The sequence below is a fragment of the Rhinolophus ferrumequinum genome, chromosome 7 (genome assembly GCF_004115265.2).
Source record: "Rhinolophus ferrumequinum isolate MPI-CBG mRhiFer1 chromosome 7, mRhiFer1_v1.p, whole genome shotgun sequence".
NCBI classification, from domain to species: domain Eukaryota; kingdom Metazoa; phylum Chordata; class Mammalia; order Chiroptera; family Rhinolophidae; genus Rhinolophus; species Rhinolophus ferrumequinum.
In genome coordinates, this window is record NC_046290.1 from 76552291 (window position 1) to 76571908 (window position 19618).

A 19618-nucleotide genomic window follows, 5' to 3' on the forward strand; every position below is an offset into this window, starting at 1 on the left:
GTTTATAATTCAACGCAAGTGTGTAATATCTGATTTAAGTCTCTCTTCAATGAAATTTTAAGTTCTGTGAAAACTGCACTATACTTAAGACTCTTCCTTCTCCTGCTTCTTCTTCCTTCTTTCCTGGACATGTGAACATTTCCTAGGATATGGTGGTCCTCCCTCTTTTGACTCCACACCCTTTTGACCACAAGGATCTCCTTACTTCATAACTTTAAAGCTTTTATCCTCAACCTCAAGCTCTCCAAAGAGCCAGTTAGGCATCTCCAAGTAGACCAGTGGTTTTGCAACAGCTTGACTGCAACCACAGCTGGAACATTTCATTTGGCAACTTACTGCATACACATACATAACAAATAATTTTCATGAAATAATACTGTCATTCTATTTTTTCCTATTTGATTTAATTTTAAAGTATTTTATTTTTCACATAATTTCAAGACCCACTAATGGGTCATGACCTGCAGTTTAAAAACATGCCATATGAGCACACTGTACCAAATATTTCCACACGTACATTTCCCTACAACGTCAAACATATCTATTTCCCAACTCATTTCTCAACCAAACTTCCTTACTAGAGAATGTCATCATTCTCTTTGTCACTTAGGATCAACACGTTAGAGTAATTTTGAATTCCTCCTTACCCAACAGTTGTTAAAACTTATTGGTTCTTCCAGTGCACTGTGTCATGACCCATCCCATTCTTTCCATTCCTGCCATTGTAGTTCAGATTTTACTGGAATTTAGAACACTGCAATAGGCTTTTTAATTAGTTCCCTACTTGCAAAATTTTCTAACAGAGGTGACATATGATTGAATCACAGACATCGGGGCAGAAAGCTAATTCAGCTCTCAGTTTCATTTTGACCAACAAAGTAGTATTTAAGGGACTGAAATGAATGTGCCTTCATCTACTCACCAAACTCCGTGACAAATTTAATTTAATTCAGGCTGCCTACCGTTTTTATAAATTCCTATTACAGAAACCAGACTCCGGCTTTGCGGCAATGGCAGGCAGACTCACCCATGTCGGCAGTGACCATGGTAGACTGGTTTTCAGGGATGGAGACAGAGGTCTGGTCTTGGTCCATGCTTCGAGAGTCCTCGTTGACCTCTTGTTGACTCTGGCTGAGTTCTGATCGTAGTTCTGAGTACTCATCTTCCTCCCTGAGAAAAAAAGAAGAGTCAGCCATCACTTACAGAGTTGTAAGACAAATCCTTAAGAGAATATGTCTTTTAAGGACAAGAAACAAGACTTTAAGAGAGAAAACAGACAGGTACCCCCCTGGTTATTTGGACCAGGATTCCTTCAGGCCAAACAGATGGTCACATCTATAGTCAGTGTGAAACTGAAAGGTGGCTTCCGTGTCCACACACATACCCATATAGATTCATCTGTCAGCCTACGAGGAACTTTGCCCCTTCAAAGACTTCCTGAAGAAATTAGATTTCTTTACTCCCTCAAATTCCAAGGTGAAAAAGAACTAAGACTACAACACTGCTGCTACAGTGAGCAAAATAATCAAGAATTTCTGGTGAACAGAAATGGCATATCCCATTGCCTAGAGGGTACCATTGACGGGCTTTCTTCTTGGAAGACGGTATAGGGAGGTACTGGGGCTGGAGCTACTGGAAAAACCAAGAGCTCACCTGTACAGAACAAAAGGGATGGTTTGAGAGGTATATGGATCAGCATGTCTGAAAAATACCACACTTAATTTCATTTCCCCAAAGAAAGTAGGTGGAGTCAGAGAACGGGAAAAGAATGGAGGGGAAAAATAGAAACAGTGAGTGAGAAAATACCACTGGAGGGTCTGTTTCCTTCAGTTTGCATTTGCTAACAGGACGACCACATTTAAATGTAATTATGTTTCACTTGCACAAGAACACCCACCCCTTTCCAGCAACCTTCTGGTCTCTGAAGTTATGAATAAGTGAAGAAAATTTAAAATTGTACTATGTATTTCAAAGCACACGCTACTTCCTCTCCATACCGCCATCATCACTACACACACACTGGACAGACATGGAGAGAGCAAAATTAACCCTCTTTGAAGCATTTATTTTGCAAGTGAGCCAGAAGAGAAATGTGTCAGAGGATTTAATTATGAGGTTGGAAAGCCCACAGGTTGTCTGCTCCGCCCCAGGGGGAGAGTGTTTGTGAAGAAAGATAGAAAGAGAAGAAATCCTCTCAGCCTGGCACTCACTTTAAGTTTTTGACTGTGTGTGTATGGGTGCGTGCGCGCGCAGAAAGCCTACAGTCTTGCGGTTTCAGACTAAGATGGTGAGTGGTGATCACTGGAACTTGGCAACTGCCATTTTAAGATGGGGAGACACACCTATAAATTTAGAGAAATGTGAAGAACTCGACAGAGTTCTTAGTTCGCTCAAGAAATCAACATTCTTGAATGTTGAAGAGGTTCAGCTGAGCCCCTGCTTTATAAGGTATTTTTAATAAGAGCCCCCCCCCCAAATCTGGGCAAACTTGAAACAGTTACAAAGCCCCCCAGAGATGCAAAATGTGAAATAGATTGGGAGGGAAGGCAAAAAATATATAGGTTAATGTTCTATGAAAAAAATTAATTTAAGACACCTGCAAAACTGACAATAATTAGGTTTAAGATACATAAAAAAAAATTAAAGAGTACTCTTAAGAGGTGCCTTTTTGGTCTAGAGGGTAATTGTGTTCTGATACATCAGCTTTCCTTTCAATCAGCAGTTAAAACTCTGATTTCCGTTAATGGGAGATTTTGTGTATGATGAATAAATTACCTTAGTTGCATGGCCAATGCAATCAGCTTCAGCTCGGCTGAGACCGTTTTACAGCCAAGAGAGCCAGATAAATGTTGCTGCTGTGTCTCTGATATAAATGGCATTTGAAAGAAAAATCTTTAAAAGTCACCTTAAACCCTCCTGGCTTGGCAGTTTCCAAAACATACAGTGCCTGCCAAATGTTCTGCTTTATAAGGAATTACTTCCAGCAATTACTAGGATGGACTTTCTAAAGGGGTGCGCAGGGGAGGGGTGGGAAGAGGCAGCACTGGTTGCCGAGGACATTCCCTCCTGAGGTCAGGAGCACAGTGTGAGAAATCTACCCCACTAGAAATGCGTCTGAGCCAGAAGGCTTTCCCTGTCACCAAATGCAAACTAAGGAGCCTCATTCACTTTTTCAAGCACCAGAACAAGGAGAGGAAAGCAAAGACCAGATGGCTGCTGTCTTCCGGGACGCAAATATGTTCACAACTAGTTGGAACCTAAGGAGGATGCCGTGGTGGACATGGGAGGCACATGCTGGGCTGCAGGTGCGGCGTGACCCGGGAAGGCTTCCTGGACGGAGCAGCGTGCAAAATGAGTCTCAAGGCAAGCGGATGTGAGACAGGTCATGAGGGTGGAAGGGCACGTGCAAAGGCTCAGAGGAGTGTGTGAACGTGACTATGTGGAGGCCTGGAGAGGAATAAGTGGTTCCGTGTGGCTGAAACCAAAATGGGGTGCAGGATGGAAATGTTTGGCTGGAGGGGCACTCAGGCCACTAGTTGAGTGGGCAATTCTGATCAGAAGAAGAACGTATTGTAGTATAGGAAGCAAAGAATCAGGGTCAGATGGTAGAAATACAGACAAAATGTGGGAGGTCTAGGAATTCAGGGGAAGGAGTAAATGTTGCTGAGATCTTGTATGGAAACACATCGAACAAGCAGGGGGGCAGCAAGAAGGTCTGTATGCTTGATGCCACAGGGAGGGGCTGAGCACACACGATCCCTGGCTAATGCGCCTCCTTCTGGTGACCATGAGTATTACAGCACCAAAAGCAGCAGCCGTGTGAGATCAGGCAGGGTGTTGTGTCACAAAGAATGAGGTACAGGAAGGTTACACCAAGACTAACTATTCGAAAGTTGGTGCAACCCTGTCGTTTCTCCAACTGACTTTGGTAAAAACTCATGCGTTGCATATCCTTACGTCCTGAACACCATTACTGGTGTCATTAGGAAGCTGGGACTGAGAAACGGCAAAAGCCGATTCTCTCTCAGGGCCCTTCCTAAACTGACAGTCCATTTGGGATCGCAGCATATGTAGGAGACTGACGCCAGGGAGTTTTCTCTCTCTACTGTATTATTAGGAGAGTTAGTCCATGAAGAGCAATGGAGTGAGAAGCCAAAAACACTGCTGTAGGTCCACGGCGGTTCTACTTAGGCACGCATCTCAGGTGTGTTTCCAGCGCTGTTCTGTGTAGCAGTGAGTGACCAGGCTGGTATGGTTTGGTGTCCATCTAATGACACAGCATCAGCATCTCAAAGTGACTTGATTGTTTTCTTCCTGCTGTTGTGTATCTCGTGACGCTTGGCGCGTGATAACTTACTTCTTTCGGGGGAAAAATGCCTCCCAAAAGAACACCAACTGTTAGTGTGGTGTTGAAAAGGAAGAAAACATAAAAAGGTCCAAGAAGTAAGTGATCATTTTAAGCCAAAAAAACAGATGCTTTGATGAACTGATAAATGTTGATAATTTAGACACTGTCGTGCTAGTTTCATAGTAATGGAATCATAAAGTTCTCAGGTGCTTCTCTTTGGAACGTAAAAGATCACCTCATGGGATTCTAAATGTACATTATTTCGTTCACTTAGAAGCATTTGTGAAGTGCTTCCCAGTTGCTTTATTTACAGTTGCAATGACTAATACTGGCTACTAGCTTAAGCAACAGAGCCAAATAAAAAACAGACCTAAGGAGGCAGGCATTAGATTGTACACACACCTAGGCAACCAGCAGTGGCAGAAAAGTCACAGTCTGGCAGACCGGAAGGGATCTTAGAGGGCATCTAAGCCAGGATCAATACCTTTATTTTACAAATAAGACCACTGAAGCTTTCAGAGGTGAAGCAACTTACCCACGATTAGGCAACTAGTTAGCAGTCCAGCCTAATTCCTAAGCTTAGTACTAATGAAACAACACTCTAACATGGTAACCGAAGGGAAAACTTTTTTGTTGCCGTTTATTTTTAAAGATTCTTTCTCATTATGGGTCCGGGGTGAAACGATCTAATCAGAAAAGGGAAACGTCAATGAGAGTATAATTCGTATCATGCTTTCCAGACCTCAAGCTGAAGTACTGTGAAATCAGTAGCATTTTTTTATGACAATATTACTTCATTAGCAATGCCAATTTCTATTTTATTTGGGGTGTGCATTCGTGCCTTGTCACTGGACTGGAGTGATTTGTGAACAAGACCCAGATGGACATCTGTCTGTCTTGGCAACTGTCAGTTAACTATGTCCAGCTAACCCCTGGTGGTTTTTCTCAACCACATTCTGTTTTTCTTACAATTAAAGGTAGACTTGCCTTGAAATGGCCATCATTCTTCTAAAGGACAAAGATATTTTAGATACAAGGAGGAAATGTATTCCTTTCAGTTCTCTTAAAGGATCTATAGCAGGATATAAGTGAGGAGTAAAGTCCTGATTCTTTCTTCAGTTCTACCTCTTCTTATTTTTTCATACAGCACAGCAGAAGCTCAGACTCATGTACAAATCTTTGGTGAGGAACTGAACAAACAGGATTTTGCAATAGTCTCCTATGTACATAGTAATGCACCCTTGTCAAGTACCAGTTTTAACAATATTTAATGATTTAGGATCTATATTCAAGAACTTCTAAATAGTAAACAGTGGTTTAATATGTATCACATCGGAAGACAGGGAGAGAGAAATCCAGCTTATTTCTCTGGGTTTCATTTTTATTTCATTGTATTTTACCTTTTAGGCCAGAATTTAATCAAATTTTGCCAGGAGATAACAAGGTTTTGTTTACACTGTGTTTGAGACACCACAACATGAAGCTAGACAGACAGATGCAGTACACAGGTCAAAGGGTGAGCTGAAAGATCAGGAGAAAAGCTATGCTCATGGTACAGACCTGAGATGTTAGAGATCGGATTATGTTAAGAGTAGACAGAGACTCTGGAGAGCATCTCAGTCGCCAAATGAGAAGCATTTTGCAGACAAGGAAGCAGAAGGGTTAAGTGCCAATGTCAAGGTGACACAGACAGGAGGTGTCACTGCTTTCCCCGCTGTGGTCATTCCAGGTGAAAGGTGTAGGGGACAGAGCCCTGGGTAAGAGCAGAGGCTGAGGATGCATCTCAAGGAGAAAAGACAAGACCTAGGACTTACAGGGTCCTGGAGGTTCCAGAAGAGCATACCAGGAAGGAAAAAGGATTTAGGGTCAAATGCTGCAGAAAAGGACCAGTCACAAGAAAAAGTCATTAGGTTTTTCAGTTAAGAAATCGCTGTTGGTTTTCAACAAGTGTCTTAGCTCGGGCTACTGTAACAAAATAGCACAGACTGGCTAGCTTAAATGATAGGAATTTATTTTTTTATAGTTCTGGAGGCTAGAACTCCAAGATCAAGGTGCCCGCGTTGCCAGTTTCTGGTAAGGGCTCGCTTCCTGGCTTGCAGATGGGCTGCCTTCTCACTGTGTTCACACATGGGAGGGAGCGAGGGAGGGAGAGAGGGAGGGAGGACAGGAGGGCTCCAGCACCGACCTGTGTTCTCTAGTGTCTCTTCTTATAAGATCGCTCACTAATCCCATCACGCAGGTCCCGTCCTCACGACCTCATCTAAACTGAATTACCTCCCAAAGGCCCCTTCTCTAAACACCATCACATGGAAGTTGAGGGCTTCAATATATGAATTTTGGCAGGGACACAATTCAGTCCATAGCTAAAGGAGTTCCGGCAAACTGTTAGGGTCAGAAGCCAGACAGCCCTGGGCTAACGAGTAAACGGGAACTGCAGCAGAAAATGTGGAGTACTCGTGCAGCGAAGAGTTGATGTTTTCATGAGAATAGCTTTTGGAAAAAGAAAATAATCTTCTTGGGAGACAAAAGATCTCATGTTTAATTTGCTTACACATCTTCCCCACCCCCCGAAACAAAGTGAGCTACTGATGTATTTTTCCATTTCCCCCATCCCATTCTATAATCTCCCCAAGTCTGATGAGCGTTTAGAAAAGCCACTCATAAGATACAGTTAAGTGAAGAAGTATGTATTACAAAACAGTGTGTGCTATATGATCGAATTTGTTTAAAATATTCATGAATAAAATTTTTTAGAAGGCTATATATATACAGGATGTACAGTGATTATTCCTAGGAGATAAGATTTAGGAATGCATTAGGCAAGGTTTAGTTAGGAATACACATTACACTGGATGTTTCAAGCAGAAAGGAATTACTTTAGGCTGTCCCCTGCTTGCAAAAACATTGGAAGCATTACAGAAGAGAGGAGGGGGTGGAGACCACGAGAAACTGTCAGATTTGCATCATAGCCGCGGTCTGTCAAAGATCAGGAAACTGCTGCTGCCTTCACACCTGCCCACCACGCCAGGGGCTGACCAGTTAATGCAGGACCTCAGGCCGCGACATGAGGGACAATGGCTCCCAACATCTTTCTGCCTTCCAAACCCATGCAAACGTATCTCATGGCCACAGCCAAAAGTATATTCAGAACGCAGTTAAGGGAGTCTGGAAGTGGTCCCCAGAGTCCAACCTTTTTGATTCTGGAGAGTGTAGAGAGAGGGGGTGGGAATGGCACCAAGTGCCAGAAGATATCCATCATAGTCTACTCTCATTGGCTACTTGACAACCATATACACCCTCTTACATTTAAAATTTCAAATTGCAATAGCAAAGACACCAAGCTTCTATAACTGTCTCTCATTCAATTATAAATGGACGCACTTTCTCACCGAGATGGGAGACCCCAAGTCCCATCAGGTATTGTACCCACTGTTACATGATCACCCCTTTTCTAGTTCAATAGCAAATACACCTACATATCATGTAACCTAACTATTAAAGTTTCACCAACTTATTGGCAACTGGTTATGAAGCTCTAGTTGGTATTTATAATTTCCTTCTTCCACTAGGAAATCCCTATTTCCTCTGTGTTTGGCCAGCATCTCAGGTAGTGAGAGGGCTTTACCTAATGAAGTATTATAATTCCAAATCTTTATTCCCGAGGGGCCTCAGTGGTCTGACCTGTACTGGATTGTTCTAATCCACTAACTTTTCCCACTCGGCAATTTCTAGGAGGTAGTCCTCCCTGGTGCCTGGTGTAGCTACAATCCAATTTCTTCTTGATTGTATCAATCACCCCATCAGTACAGTAACTCGCTTCACTGTCAAGGCCTGGTGGGCGGTAATGGAATCACTGTTATAGTCTTTGATGGAGACATAGTTCCCTTGCGAACTATGACTTCTAAACTAGCAGAGCTCAAAGTTGCAAGGATGAGAAGCAACAATTTTTAAAAGTGGGCTTTTAGTTGTTTGAATGAGAGAAACCACTTCTACTCCCACCTCTTGGTCCTTGGACCAAAAAACAGCAGTACTGTTGCTAGTTGGGAGCACTTACTGTATCTCCAGGGCATTGAAAAATGTTATCTCCCAGATGGTGCACTACGGTAGGTCAGGTCCATTATGGTATGGATTCCGGTAGTAATACCACTTGTCACCTGACCTCCTGCTATGGACTGAATTGGGTCCCCCACTCCCCCACTCCAGTTCATATGTTGCAGCCTAACCTTCAGTGTGATGGTGTTTGGAGATGGGATTTTGGGAAGACAATTAGGTTTGATGAGGTCACGAGGTTGGGGACCTCATAAGAGGATTAGCGCCCTGATAAGAATATATTAGAGAGCTTGCTTCACCTCTCCCTCCCTGACAGGTCAGGACACAGTGAGAGGCAACCTTTGGCAAATGAAGAAGACGAAACTGGGGAACGGAAGTGGCTGGTACCTTGATCTTGAACTTTCCAAATTCCAGAATTGTGAGAAATACATTCCTGTTGTTTAAACCGCCCAGGCTGTAGTGTTTTGTTGTAGCAGCCTGAGTTGACTAATACACCTTCATAAATCCCCAGCCTGGCTGGCAGACTACAGATACTCTGGATCTGCAGGGGCTGTCATCAGCTCAGAGCCAGTAACCACCCCAGAATGTGCTTAGCTCTTTTTCCCGCTTACAGTCTCCCTTGTAAGTGGCTGTGATTCTCTTTGGAAGAGAGAGAAGGAAGACTGACTACACCCATCTGTGGTAGGGTTGTGTATCCTTCCCCTCCATTCAAGAGGCTCTGGCTCTGGGTACTGGATGAGGGAAAGAGAATTGGATAAGAGGCCATGATTCTCCACTGCAGTGGCAAGTCAAGTCTCTGTTTATCGGACCAGCGTTTTCCCGACTACAAAGATCAAGTAAAACTTTTGTAGGCTGCCCACTTATACTGGTCCTACAGACCCCACGACCAACTAGCCAGTATCAAAGATCTCTACAGGCCAAACGTTTCTGATTTCTACTGTAGCCCTATTAACCAATACAGTCACCAAGTGCACACTCATTCCAGTAGCTCAGTGGCATCAAAGACCCCCTTTTAAATGATGTTATCTCCCACCCTGACTCCTTCGGTCTCTGGACTCCTACATTATGCTGTTGTAGCGCTGGCATTTCAACATTATTTAATGTAGTCCTCCACTGACTCTAGCTTTCAGTTAATCAAACTACTGGAGTTAATATACGGAATCCAGAATCTCTGGTAGGAACAGTTATATTAATAAATTCACCATTAATCCAACACTGAATTCCTCCCTCCTCGGTCTAGAATCCTTAGGTCTTAATCCCACACATATTCCCCCCAATATTCTGTGCATATAAATGAACAAAAGCTTACAAATCTTTTCATATTTTACCTGTAGCTTCCCAGGGTGGATTTTCTACTTATCTCCCTGGGGCAGGATGAAATTTGACTACTTTCAGTCCTAAAAGATAAACAGGAAGTAGTAGTAGTGGGGCATGAATATATCTGGCACTCCCTACCTGGGATCAGACTACCACAGAGTCTCCAAGCAAGGTAGGACCAGCTTTATCAGACAGGGAGGGAGCCCTGCTTCTGCAGGAAGGGAAGCGCAGTGGAGTTTGAAGGCTCTAGGTATTCGGATACATTTGAATGTACCCAAAGGTCTCCATTTAGATTCTCTCCATTTCATCTTTTCCTATCAGTGCTTAATTTTTACCTAAGGGAACTGATCTGGCTGTGAATTCAATTTACATTGGAATTTAGCCATCTGCAGTGTCTGATCCTTGGCTACCCTCAGGCCTGTGATTGTAAGAGGTGGGGCAGCATTTTTGGGCAGGCACAGAAGTGACTGGCTCTCCGAATGTGACCTGAGACAAAAATTTTAAACTACGAGATTGTCATTTTCTTCCCTTAAGCAATTCAGTATTGCTTAAATAGGGATATATTATAGTTTACATAAACTAACTCTCCCTGTATTAATGCTTTTTCAGCTTTTCCAATAAACTCCCAACTCAGGCTCAGATTGAAGTAACAAGAAAATATTCAAGGTACCAGAATTGTACGTGACTGGTATGACAACCAATTTTCTAGACCCTGGATATGCGAGAGCAGTTAGAGTTCGTCCAAGGTGTCTGGCTCCTACTGTACTGAGCCTATTACAGAATCTCAGGACCTGAGGGCAAAGCAATTTCCTGGAGTGCTAGGGGCTGGGGCAATGTGTGCTGGACCCAGACACAAGAAGCGCCTTGTGTTAATGGCCCACTTGTCTGCATGTCTTCCAGCCCTGCAGGGAGCCCCCTCGAGGAGGGGTCAGCTCATTTACATAATGAAAACTGGCAGAATTTAATGTGACATCTGCACAGATGCAATCTTCCTTTAAATAAAAGGCACTAATAAATGTTTATGGTCAAGAAGCTCACTGTATTTTAACATGAAGCAGTTTGTCCATTCGATTCAATTTAAACACCCTGTAATTGAGTTTTCCAGGTGATGTGCGATGAGTTTTTTTCACAACTCACCGAGCCCATGTGCCTTCATCTTCAAGTGTTTAAAGTGCAACATGTTTTTCATGGAAATTACAAATTTGCCATTGTACTCTGTCAGCCTCCTTTAAATCTGCTATCGTCATTTCTTTGGGCTGAAAATCTTTCTCTGCTCATGTATTACTAACCTACAATCACTCTGAAGACCAGGATACAATTTAAAGGTCTTGAGGTTCTAAATTGGAATATGAAATTTGTTATGTGGCTCCAGTTCAGCGCAACTTTTTCCACGATTTTGCCCAGGCAACAGAGGTCCATCAGTTCCCTCCTCAAGTAGCCCTGTCATTACTGTGACGCGCAGAGCTGGAACAAACTGCATCCAAAGTTTCTTCTAACCAGGACTTCTAGACAGAGTGTCCAAAGTAGCTGCTTCTAAAACTGTTGTGACTGTGGCCTGTGCAAACATTCAGCGAACAAAGCCCTCTTTCTCCGTAAAGGTAGGTGACACATTTTGCTTTCCTCAGGGCTGCTTCCTGAGCACAGGCAGGGGAGATAACAGTTCTTACCCTTGGCTCAGTAGTCACTTAGAGCAGAAACTTTCTCTGAACAGCAGGGCAAACACACCAACTAAGGGCTGTATGCAGGAGTCTTAAGGGCCAACTGACTGATGAGCAACTGATTGATAATAAGGAAGAAGTAATTCCTTAACATTAAGCCCCAGCTTTTTCACCAGTGATGGACCAAATCTTGCCCCTACCTTAGGAGTTTGTAAGAGGCTAAGTCAACGTTGGTAAATCAATTTAAGCTCCAAATATTATTAGCTTATCTAGAAGCCTATGTAATGCTTAAGTAAGGTATAAGCTGCATTCCTAAATCTCTCAAAATTCCCGGTGGAAGCACAGTTTACACATGTAGAGCAGACTTGGTGAATAAAAGGCGTGCTAGCGATGCTGGTCTCTAAGCTAGAGGGGCTCCCTTTCGAACTGATTCATAAAGCATCTCAGTCAACTTCTGGTTCCATACCCTTATCCATAAACTGCCACCCTTCGTCAGAACAGAATAATAGAGGGGAAAGCGCTTGGTTACCAAAGCAAAGATTAAGTACTTTATCAACTGTAAAACTCTTCGTGACAAATCAAACAGTGTTAGAATTCGTAGGGGCAACTTCCACTCCCAGACCCGGGTGACAGCCCAGCCGGGCAGAGAGAAAGCCGCCGCCCGGGGAGGCGGCTACCTGATGGTGGTGCCCTGCAGACGGTCTATCTTCTTATTGAGCTCGGCGATGATGCTGTGCAGTTCTGTGATGCGCTCCTCATACCGCAGCGTCGTGCGCTCCTGGACATCCTCATGCTCTCTCATGAGGTGGGACTGCTCACACTGGAACCGAGAGAACAAGGCAGAAGGGCCAATGAGTTGACGCGCCCACAGGCTCGTGTAAATCAAGCCATCACAACCTCGACCTTGGGCACGCCTGAAATAAAACCGAGGCCTGCTCGCTGGCGGCAATCCCGGCTGCATCAACAGCTAAATTCTATGATGTCCCTGGAGGACGTCTTGAGTCCTTGCCTCTCCAGCACTCGTTCCCTCTCTGGGCAAAGGCCCCTCTGCCGTGGCACACAACTTCTGTGGGATTACCCAAGTCTCCTCTTTTCCCTGGCCAAGAAGTGGGCGAGTGGCCCAAGCTGGACCCATCAGATACCCTCTTTTGAGAATCTGCATCTTGAGTGCATAGACCTTAGGGTTGCATGGAGTCAATTCACCTGACTGAGGGTCGTGGAGAAACTGTCCCTTAGTTCCTGCTCCTTATGTCCCCAGAGCCTCTTTCCCAAGCTCCTTTATGGCTGTTCAGTGTCCCTTTTACCCATTCATTCCTTTTTTGCTGACGTCTGCTGGGGTCTGTTTCAGTTACTTTTCACCCCAATAATCCTAAGTGGTATGACACCATTTCTTATCTGGTTGATTATCTGCAGATTTAACACTTTCCAAAATCTTTTCCTACCAGACTGTAAACTCCTGGAAGGCAGGGACTAGGTGTTTTCATGAGTTAGCCCTGCCACCTGGCACATAGCCTGGCTCACCGTGGGTGACCTAGAAGTGTTATGGAGCGAATACACTGCAATGTGTCACACTGTCCTGAAGGCTGCTTTGTAGACACAATGACGAAAGAGGCTGAGGAACATCCCTTGCTCAACATTTGATGGACTAAGACAGCAGATGCTATAAAAAACATCTTTGTTGCAGAGTTTAAATCCTCAGGACCCTGTTCACCTCATTCATTTCTCTCTCCTTCTCAAACACCCGCCAGTCAGTGCACATTTAATCTCATTTACATAATAATAAAACGCTCATCAGTGATGGAACAAGGAGTCTAGCTTATGTTCCTGTCTACTACGTTCAGCCCTGATTAATTTCCTGTCCAGCAGATGAATGTTCATTTCATTTTCAGCAAGGTTTCCCTAAAGCCAAGAGCCATATGTACTTGCCCACTTTGCGCTTTCAGGGCTGGTGGCAGGCAGGCAAAGTGAAGGCCTCTCACCTGCCACCTCCAATGTCCTCCCCCCTCCCTACATCTGCTGGGCTCCTGATTGATCGTAACACAGGCTACTGGGCAGGGATAAAAAGCCTTCAAAGACAAACAGAAAACGGCACTCAGCCCAACTGCATACTGAAACAGAGGTGCTCAGCAAAGATGGTTGATAAATACGAGTACGTTAGTAGAAATCATGGCAGAGAGCACACCTCAGCAACCTCTTGATCAGAAGGAATGTGGTAACATCCTGTGGGCTGCGCAGAGCTCCAGAAACAGGATCTGGCGCAAAAAGGTGGTTGAAAACTGTATCAATGAGTTTCGTGAGATACATAGTTACTTTCAGAGAAATAGAGATAGGACTTTTGTTGTTAGTGACAACCTGAAACCTCTAATAACCTTGACTCAAGGTCAAACACACAGGAAATACGTGGGACCAGAGGCAAGGATTCAGGCTGAGTGAAAGCCACATCCACAAAGCCACTTTTCTAAACAGAACGAATCTGTAACAGGCCACAAGTACTCTTTCCATGAAGTTATGCCTTTTTCATCCATGATCCATCACACTTTAAAAGAAATAACAGAGGTCCACAAAATGGCAGTGTCTCAAAGACAATTTCTGTCACTACATGAAAAGGCTTCATATTTCTCTGGAAGATACCAACAGCAGAGTACGGTTCCTCTCCATCCCACAGAGTATCTGAGCTTTTGCTATTGGTCTTTATTTCCATCTTCAAATGGTGCGTGTGGGTGTGTGTGGGATGTACGTGTGTATATGAAGCTGACACTCAGGAAAGTTGCCAGTTCCAGAGCTTACAATAATTGCAGGATAATGGCTGGATTTTGTCTGCGCCATGACTCCTACCACACTGCCATCTTGCTGGTTCCTCCTCTTCCATTTTCCATATTCAGTGCTCTAGAGCTACAAACTACTGTGAAATGGTTCCCCTTACACCCTCCACTTATTCTTCTTCCTTCACAGTCTTTATAGGTCAATAGGCCATTAAGGCCGACAAGAAACTACAAAACCCACTCAAAATCGAAGAGGTGCTAGGGTTTATACGAGACAACCACCAAGACAACTCTGGCCATCCCTGTTGACTTTTATGAGTTGCCTAAAATGGAAGGTCCTCTGGGGCTGCCCAGGTGGCAAAGAGAGGAGACGGATGATAGCCAGGCAATGAGAATGCGAGAGCTGGTGTTGTACCCTCTTCTCCCCTGCCTCTAACTGGAAAGTCTACCCGGAGGGTGCAAGTAAGAACAAGAGACAGCAGGAAGCCTGATGATTCAGTCAGATGGCACAGTGCTTGTAGCTAAAAAGAGAAAAAAGACTTATAATGTATACTTGGAACTTTGGGGTTCACGTGGCAATAGCAACAAGAATATATTGGAGAAAAATTAGTTTTCTTAGCTGAAGGCAAAGATATTCAGTTTACATTTTTATATTTTTCCAGAAGCATGTTTTTTTAATGGTAGAAAGCCTCTATAATTGAATACTTCCTCTAAAAATACTAAATAGGTCTTGATTTCCCGTAATGTCTAAGATACTGTGCTGGGTGCCACAGAGGGAGGTCCCTGTGACACCTACTTTGAGGAGAACTGTGGTCACAGCTTCCAAATGGAGCTGGAGAATAAGAAGCATGGATAGACGTGGAGGGTGAAAGAAAGAAGAGATCGTGGAGTGGTGCCCCGAGGATTCTTTTCCCAGTAAAAAGAGAATACTGGAAAATAATTATCAAAACTCCTAGCCTCTAGATGAATGAATAATTGAGAAGACATTGCTCAAGGTTCATCTGTACAAATCAACATCCCCTTGCAGTATCTCGTTAACCACACTTCCCCATTCTGTGCACACTCATTGAATTCAGCCAAAGGTAAGTTGAAGCATTGATCTCCAACTAAAGTGAAAAATCCCCTGGAGTTTTCCAAGCCCTGGTGCAGGGAAAGGTGGAGCAACTCCCACAAGGGCAACGGTGCAGGAAGAAACAAGTCATCACTTGCAGGAACCAAAAGAACCCAACAACACACCGTTGTTAGACCTTCCATTAAACTGCACAAGAGCCAACCCCAGGAATGTGGTACTTCAGTGCAGGAAAAGTGGAAGATGAGTGGGTGGCACCCAGGGCAGACAAAGCCACTCTGCGCACGATCGGTGCCTTCCCGTCCTGGCGACGACCTCACACACAGGCAGGACTGGCCTAGTAAAGTGAGGCCCATTCTGTCATCACACTCCTGTACTGTTACTGACCCAGAGCCTCTCATCATCCTGTTTCCACGACCTCTGAGAGCATTGTTAAACCTGGCCGGATGTGTGATACTCTGTTTCATAAGGTCAGGGGCTAGGCAACGTCAGCATCACACCTGCACATACGGGTCGCCTATGGCAGATATCCCGCTAAAGCCTCATTGAAGAAGGTAACACAAGGATGACAACTTGAGAGGAAAAAGAGAGGTCACTTTTATGATTACGAAACATTCGCACAAAGTTTTCTATTTTTAAGTTAAAATGTAAGTATGTTATAGACATTTTAAAAGCATGATAAAAAGACTCATTCATTTTTCTCACCATCTATTAACATATTCCTCTTATAAATGATATTCGTTTCTATCCAGGATTTTCTTATGTATGTGGGGCTCCGTCAAGATCACCATATGGGGTGCACGTCACATAAACATCAGTACCCCTGTGGTAGCCAGGAGGGGCCTTCACCAAGACCCTGGTTCACCCCCATCCATGCACATGGTGGGGTTAGACATGTACTTCCCCTTCCCTTGAAGCTACATGGCCATGTGATTTGTTTGACCAATGAGATATGAGTGAAATACACCATTTTTGCCTACTGTGTTTCCCCGAAAATAAGACCTAGCCGGACAATCAGCTCTAATGCGTCTTTTGGAGCAACAATTAATATAAGACCCGGTCTAGTATTATTATTAGACCCCTGGTCTATACTTATTATTATATTATTATATATTTAATTATAGTTAAATAAGACCTGGCCTTATATTAATTTTTGCTCCAAAAGACGCATTAGAGCTGATTGTCCGGCTAGGTCTTATTTTCGGGGAAACACGGTAGAAGCCTTTAAGACCTCCTGCTACACTCCCTTCCCGAGGTCAAGGCTGCTGGCAACATTCCAGATGGTAGAGGCCCACCAGCTTGGGAAACTGGGCGAGGGCAATGCAGCACCAAGTCTCCTGCCAGGCCCAGTGAGCTCCTAGCAAGAAGCAAGAAATAAACCTTTGATACTTGAAGCCACGGAAAACTGGAGGTTACTTGTTAGCACTGCAACCATGTTATAGATGAAAACAGACTAAATGTGAAGTGATTTATTTATTTATTATAATCCAGGTAACAAGCAGAAACACCTCTGAAACACCCTCTGATTCCTGTTTAGGGCATCAACGGGTAGAAGCTTTGTGAGTTCTGTAGCCACAATCCTTTCCTGTCTACTCTCTCTCACCTCCCTGACCTGTCTCCTCCATAGAATTTGCCTGAAGATCTCGAGCGACAGCAGAGTAGTCCCCTTATTTCTCCTGCTCTGAATCACTGCTGCTGAACCCTGGGAAACATGAATATTATGCTTACAATAGCAAATGAGAGCCAGGAAACCCAAACAGCAGTCTCTGGGACCCCCTGGGAGCACTGAAACAGCGAAGTAGACAGGGGTGGGGGTGGGTGGGGTGTATAAAACAGGGAATTCTAAGTCCCTCCAGCTTCCACCAAGCCAGCTTTAGCTGTCAGAGTCAATTATTGTGACAACTTTCTGAACAAGGAGCAATGGCGGCTTCTTCTAGCAAAACTTACAAGTGAGGGATTGTTTTCTTCTTTTCACTATATGGATATAGCCCACACAACTTCAGCTGAAGAAAATGAGGAAGGGTTTCAAACAACATGCTACTGCATTTTTAAAAAGTATTATTGGTAATTACATCCAGGGTTCTCCTTCCTCCTAGCCTGTATTCAATCTTTGACTGATCCTACAGTATAGCGAAGCCAGGGAGTCTGTGGTTGCAACATCTTGCCTGCCATGAATTTCTGGAGGTCAGTGTCATTAGGAGTGTGGATTTCTCCTGCAACTACAGACAGACTTTCCGTTTGAAAGGCAAAGAAAAAAAGACTGAGATTGGATATGATGAAATGTTGTGTTTCCTGAATTTCATCTGGCACTTAATACATTCCCTCAGCTCCTTCTCTAGGTTTCAGCTCTCCTAACATGATGATGAAGCAAATAAAAAAATCGATACAATATACTTGTGTGTAGCCACATAAATTGGTAAAATTGTCTATATGCAAAATGTTTAATAACAACAAACAACATCATCATTGTAACCACCAAGAATAAAAGCCCTTTCGGCTCATCTCTGCTATTGGTGCAACCAGGGATAAAGCTATGAGTCAGCCTTGAGACAGACCTGCCTAAGAACTTGAGCCCTTGTTGGAAAAACCCTGTGCAATGTGGTGATGCTAAGGGGCTTTATGGTTTTGTTAATGTTCTTCCCTGGGTTTTATCTTACTCCACAGAGGCCACAGATCTTTAATCATCACATTAGTCTCAGCTGTCAAACCTAAGAGTATTATGAGCTCCGTTCTTGAAAAATGCAATGCCATCATTAATTTCTTAACCCTCTCAGCCATCCTGCGGAGGGGATCAGTACCACTTCCTTTGGAAATATGCTAAGTAATGCTACTTTCTCAGGGTCACGCTGGATTGATTGCAACTAACTACTCATCTTCATTTTCAGTCCTTGCCCAGGTTCTCTCAAGGGGAAAGCGGGAGGAACCAAGCCAACTAAACAAAGAGGCCCCGTGTAAACGTGAAAGCCATGGAGAAGCGAAACAGCTAGAGTATATGTAAACAAGCAGGAAAGGAAAGGGAGCAGGGGGGGTCTTGACAAAGAGAATGCATGCAAACTACATCTTTAAGTAGCTCACACAACAAGAGAAAGAGGAAGGAAAGCACTGTCTGCATTATATTTAATGGAAACTGTACGTTTTCTTCCTAAAGCTAAGAGGTAGAAAATTCAGAAGACTTGCTTTCTAAAGATAGAGAGCTTAGAAATAGAAAGTGCTCCATATTACCACTGACCAAATTCAAAGGGGCTCATAAGCGTGTCTAAAATACCTCCTTCTGTAGTACTTAAAAAATGCAGTAAGTTAATTTAAAACAATTGTCAGTACTAAACAAACAGCAAATATGCTGAAAGCATCATCGAATCTGTACTATGTATGATCTTTGCCAGCTTCCCACAAGGCTGTTCACTACGGCGCCGTTGAATGTGGGTGAAAATCCATGCATATGTCTGTGTACCTGTTCCACTTGGGAGGGTAAGGATGTTTAAACCAAATTAACCTGTGCCCCATGGCCCACCTCCTTCCAGATCCCCTCTAGATGCCAGGGGCAGGTGGGGCAGCTTAAGAGACAATACAGGATTAGTAGTTCAGCTATGCATTCCCAAGAAACCTGGATTCAAATCCTGACCCCTGGTACATTCGAGCTACTTAATCATGGGCAAGATATTTAAATTACCTAAACCTCAATTTCCTCATCTGCAAAAAGGGAATCTTAATAGTATCTATACCAGAGGTCATTATGAGAACTCACATACAGCATGTGGAATGCTTGGCATATTGCCTATCATAAAATAGAGGTAAAGAAATATGAGAATTATCACTAGTGGTATAAGCTAATAGTGATGTTACTAATCCAATCCCTTAGAAAGCTGTGATGAATGGTCTCTCTAAGTGCCTCTATGATTCCTGCATCTCCTTATACTCAGCCTTTGGGTGATACCTTTCTCAATGAGTCTGGGTAGGACCTGTGACTTGCTCCTAACTGACACAATGTGGCAAAAGTGATGGGATGTCACTCCCATAATTACATAATGTTACATAATAAATCTGTCTTGTGAGCAGATTTATTCTAGAATCTTTCTCTCCGTTGCTGGCTTTGAGGAAGCAAGCTGCCATGAACCCTACAACCACAAAGAAATAAATTCTGCCTGCAATATGAGTGAGCTTGGAGGTGCTCTCTTCCCCAGTTGACCCTCCAGATGAGCATTCAGCTCTTCCCAACACCTTGATTGAAAATGTGAGGAGGACCCGGCTAAGCCATGTTTAGGGTCCTGATGCACAGAAACTGTGAGATAATAAATGTGTATTATTTTAAGCCAGTAAATTTGTGGCAATTTTTACACAGCTATAGAAAACTAATACAGAAGTACTTTGTCTTCCTCATCATATCGATACTGGGCTTACTCAGTTCTTCCCTTCC

At 43.6% G+C, this 19618-nt stretch overlaps 1 protein-coding gene across 3 annotated transcripts in view; it reads right to left on the reverse strand.

The window, feature by feature from the left end:
• MCC (MCC regulator of WNT signaling pathway) overlaps nt 1–19618 on the reverse strand; it is a 383535-nt gene that overhangs the window by 80164 nt on the left and 283753 nt on the right. For all 3 annotated transcript variants that reach the window (XM_033110748.1, XM_033110747.1, XM_033110749.1), the window contains 2 exons: nt 12051–12193; nt 1028–1170 (listed from right to left, as the gene is read on the reverse strand). In XM_033110748.1, coding sequence (XP_032966639.1) covers nt 1028–1170; nt 12051–12193 — 286 coding nt within the window. The remainder of the gene's footprint in view (nt 1–1027; nt 1171–12050; nt 12194–19618) is intronic.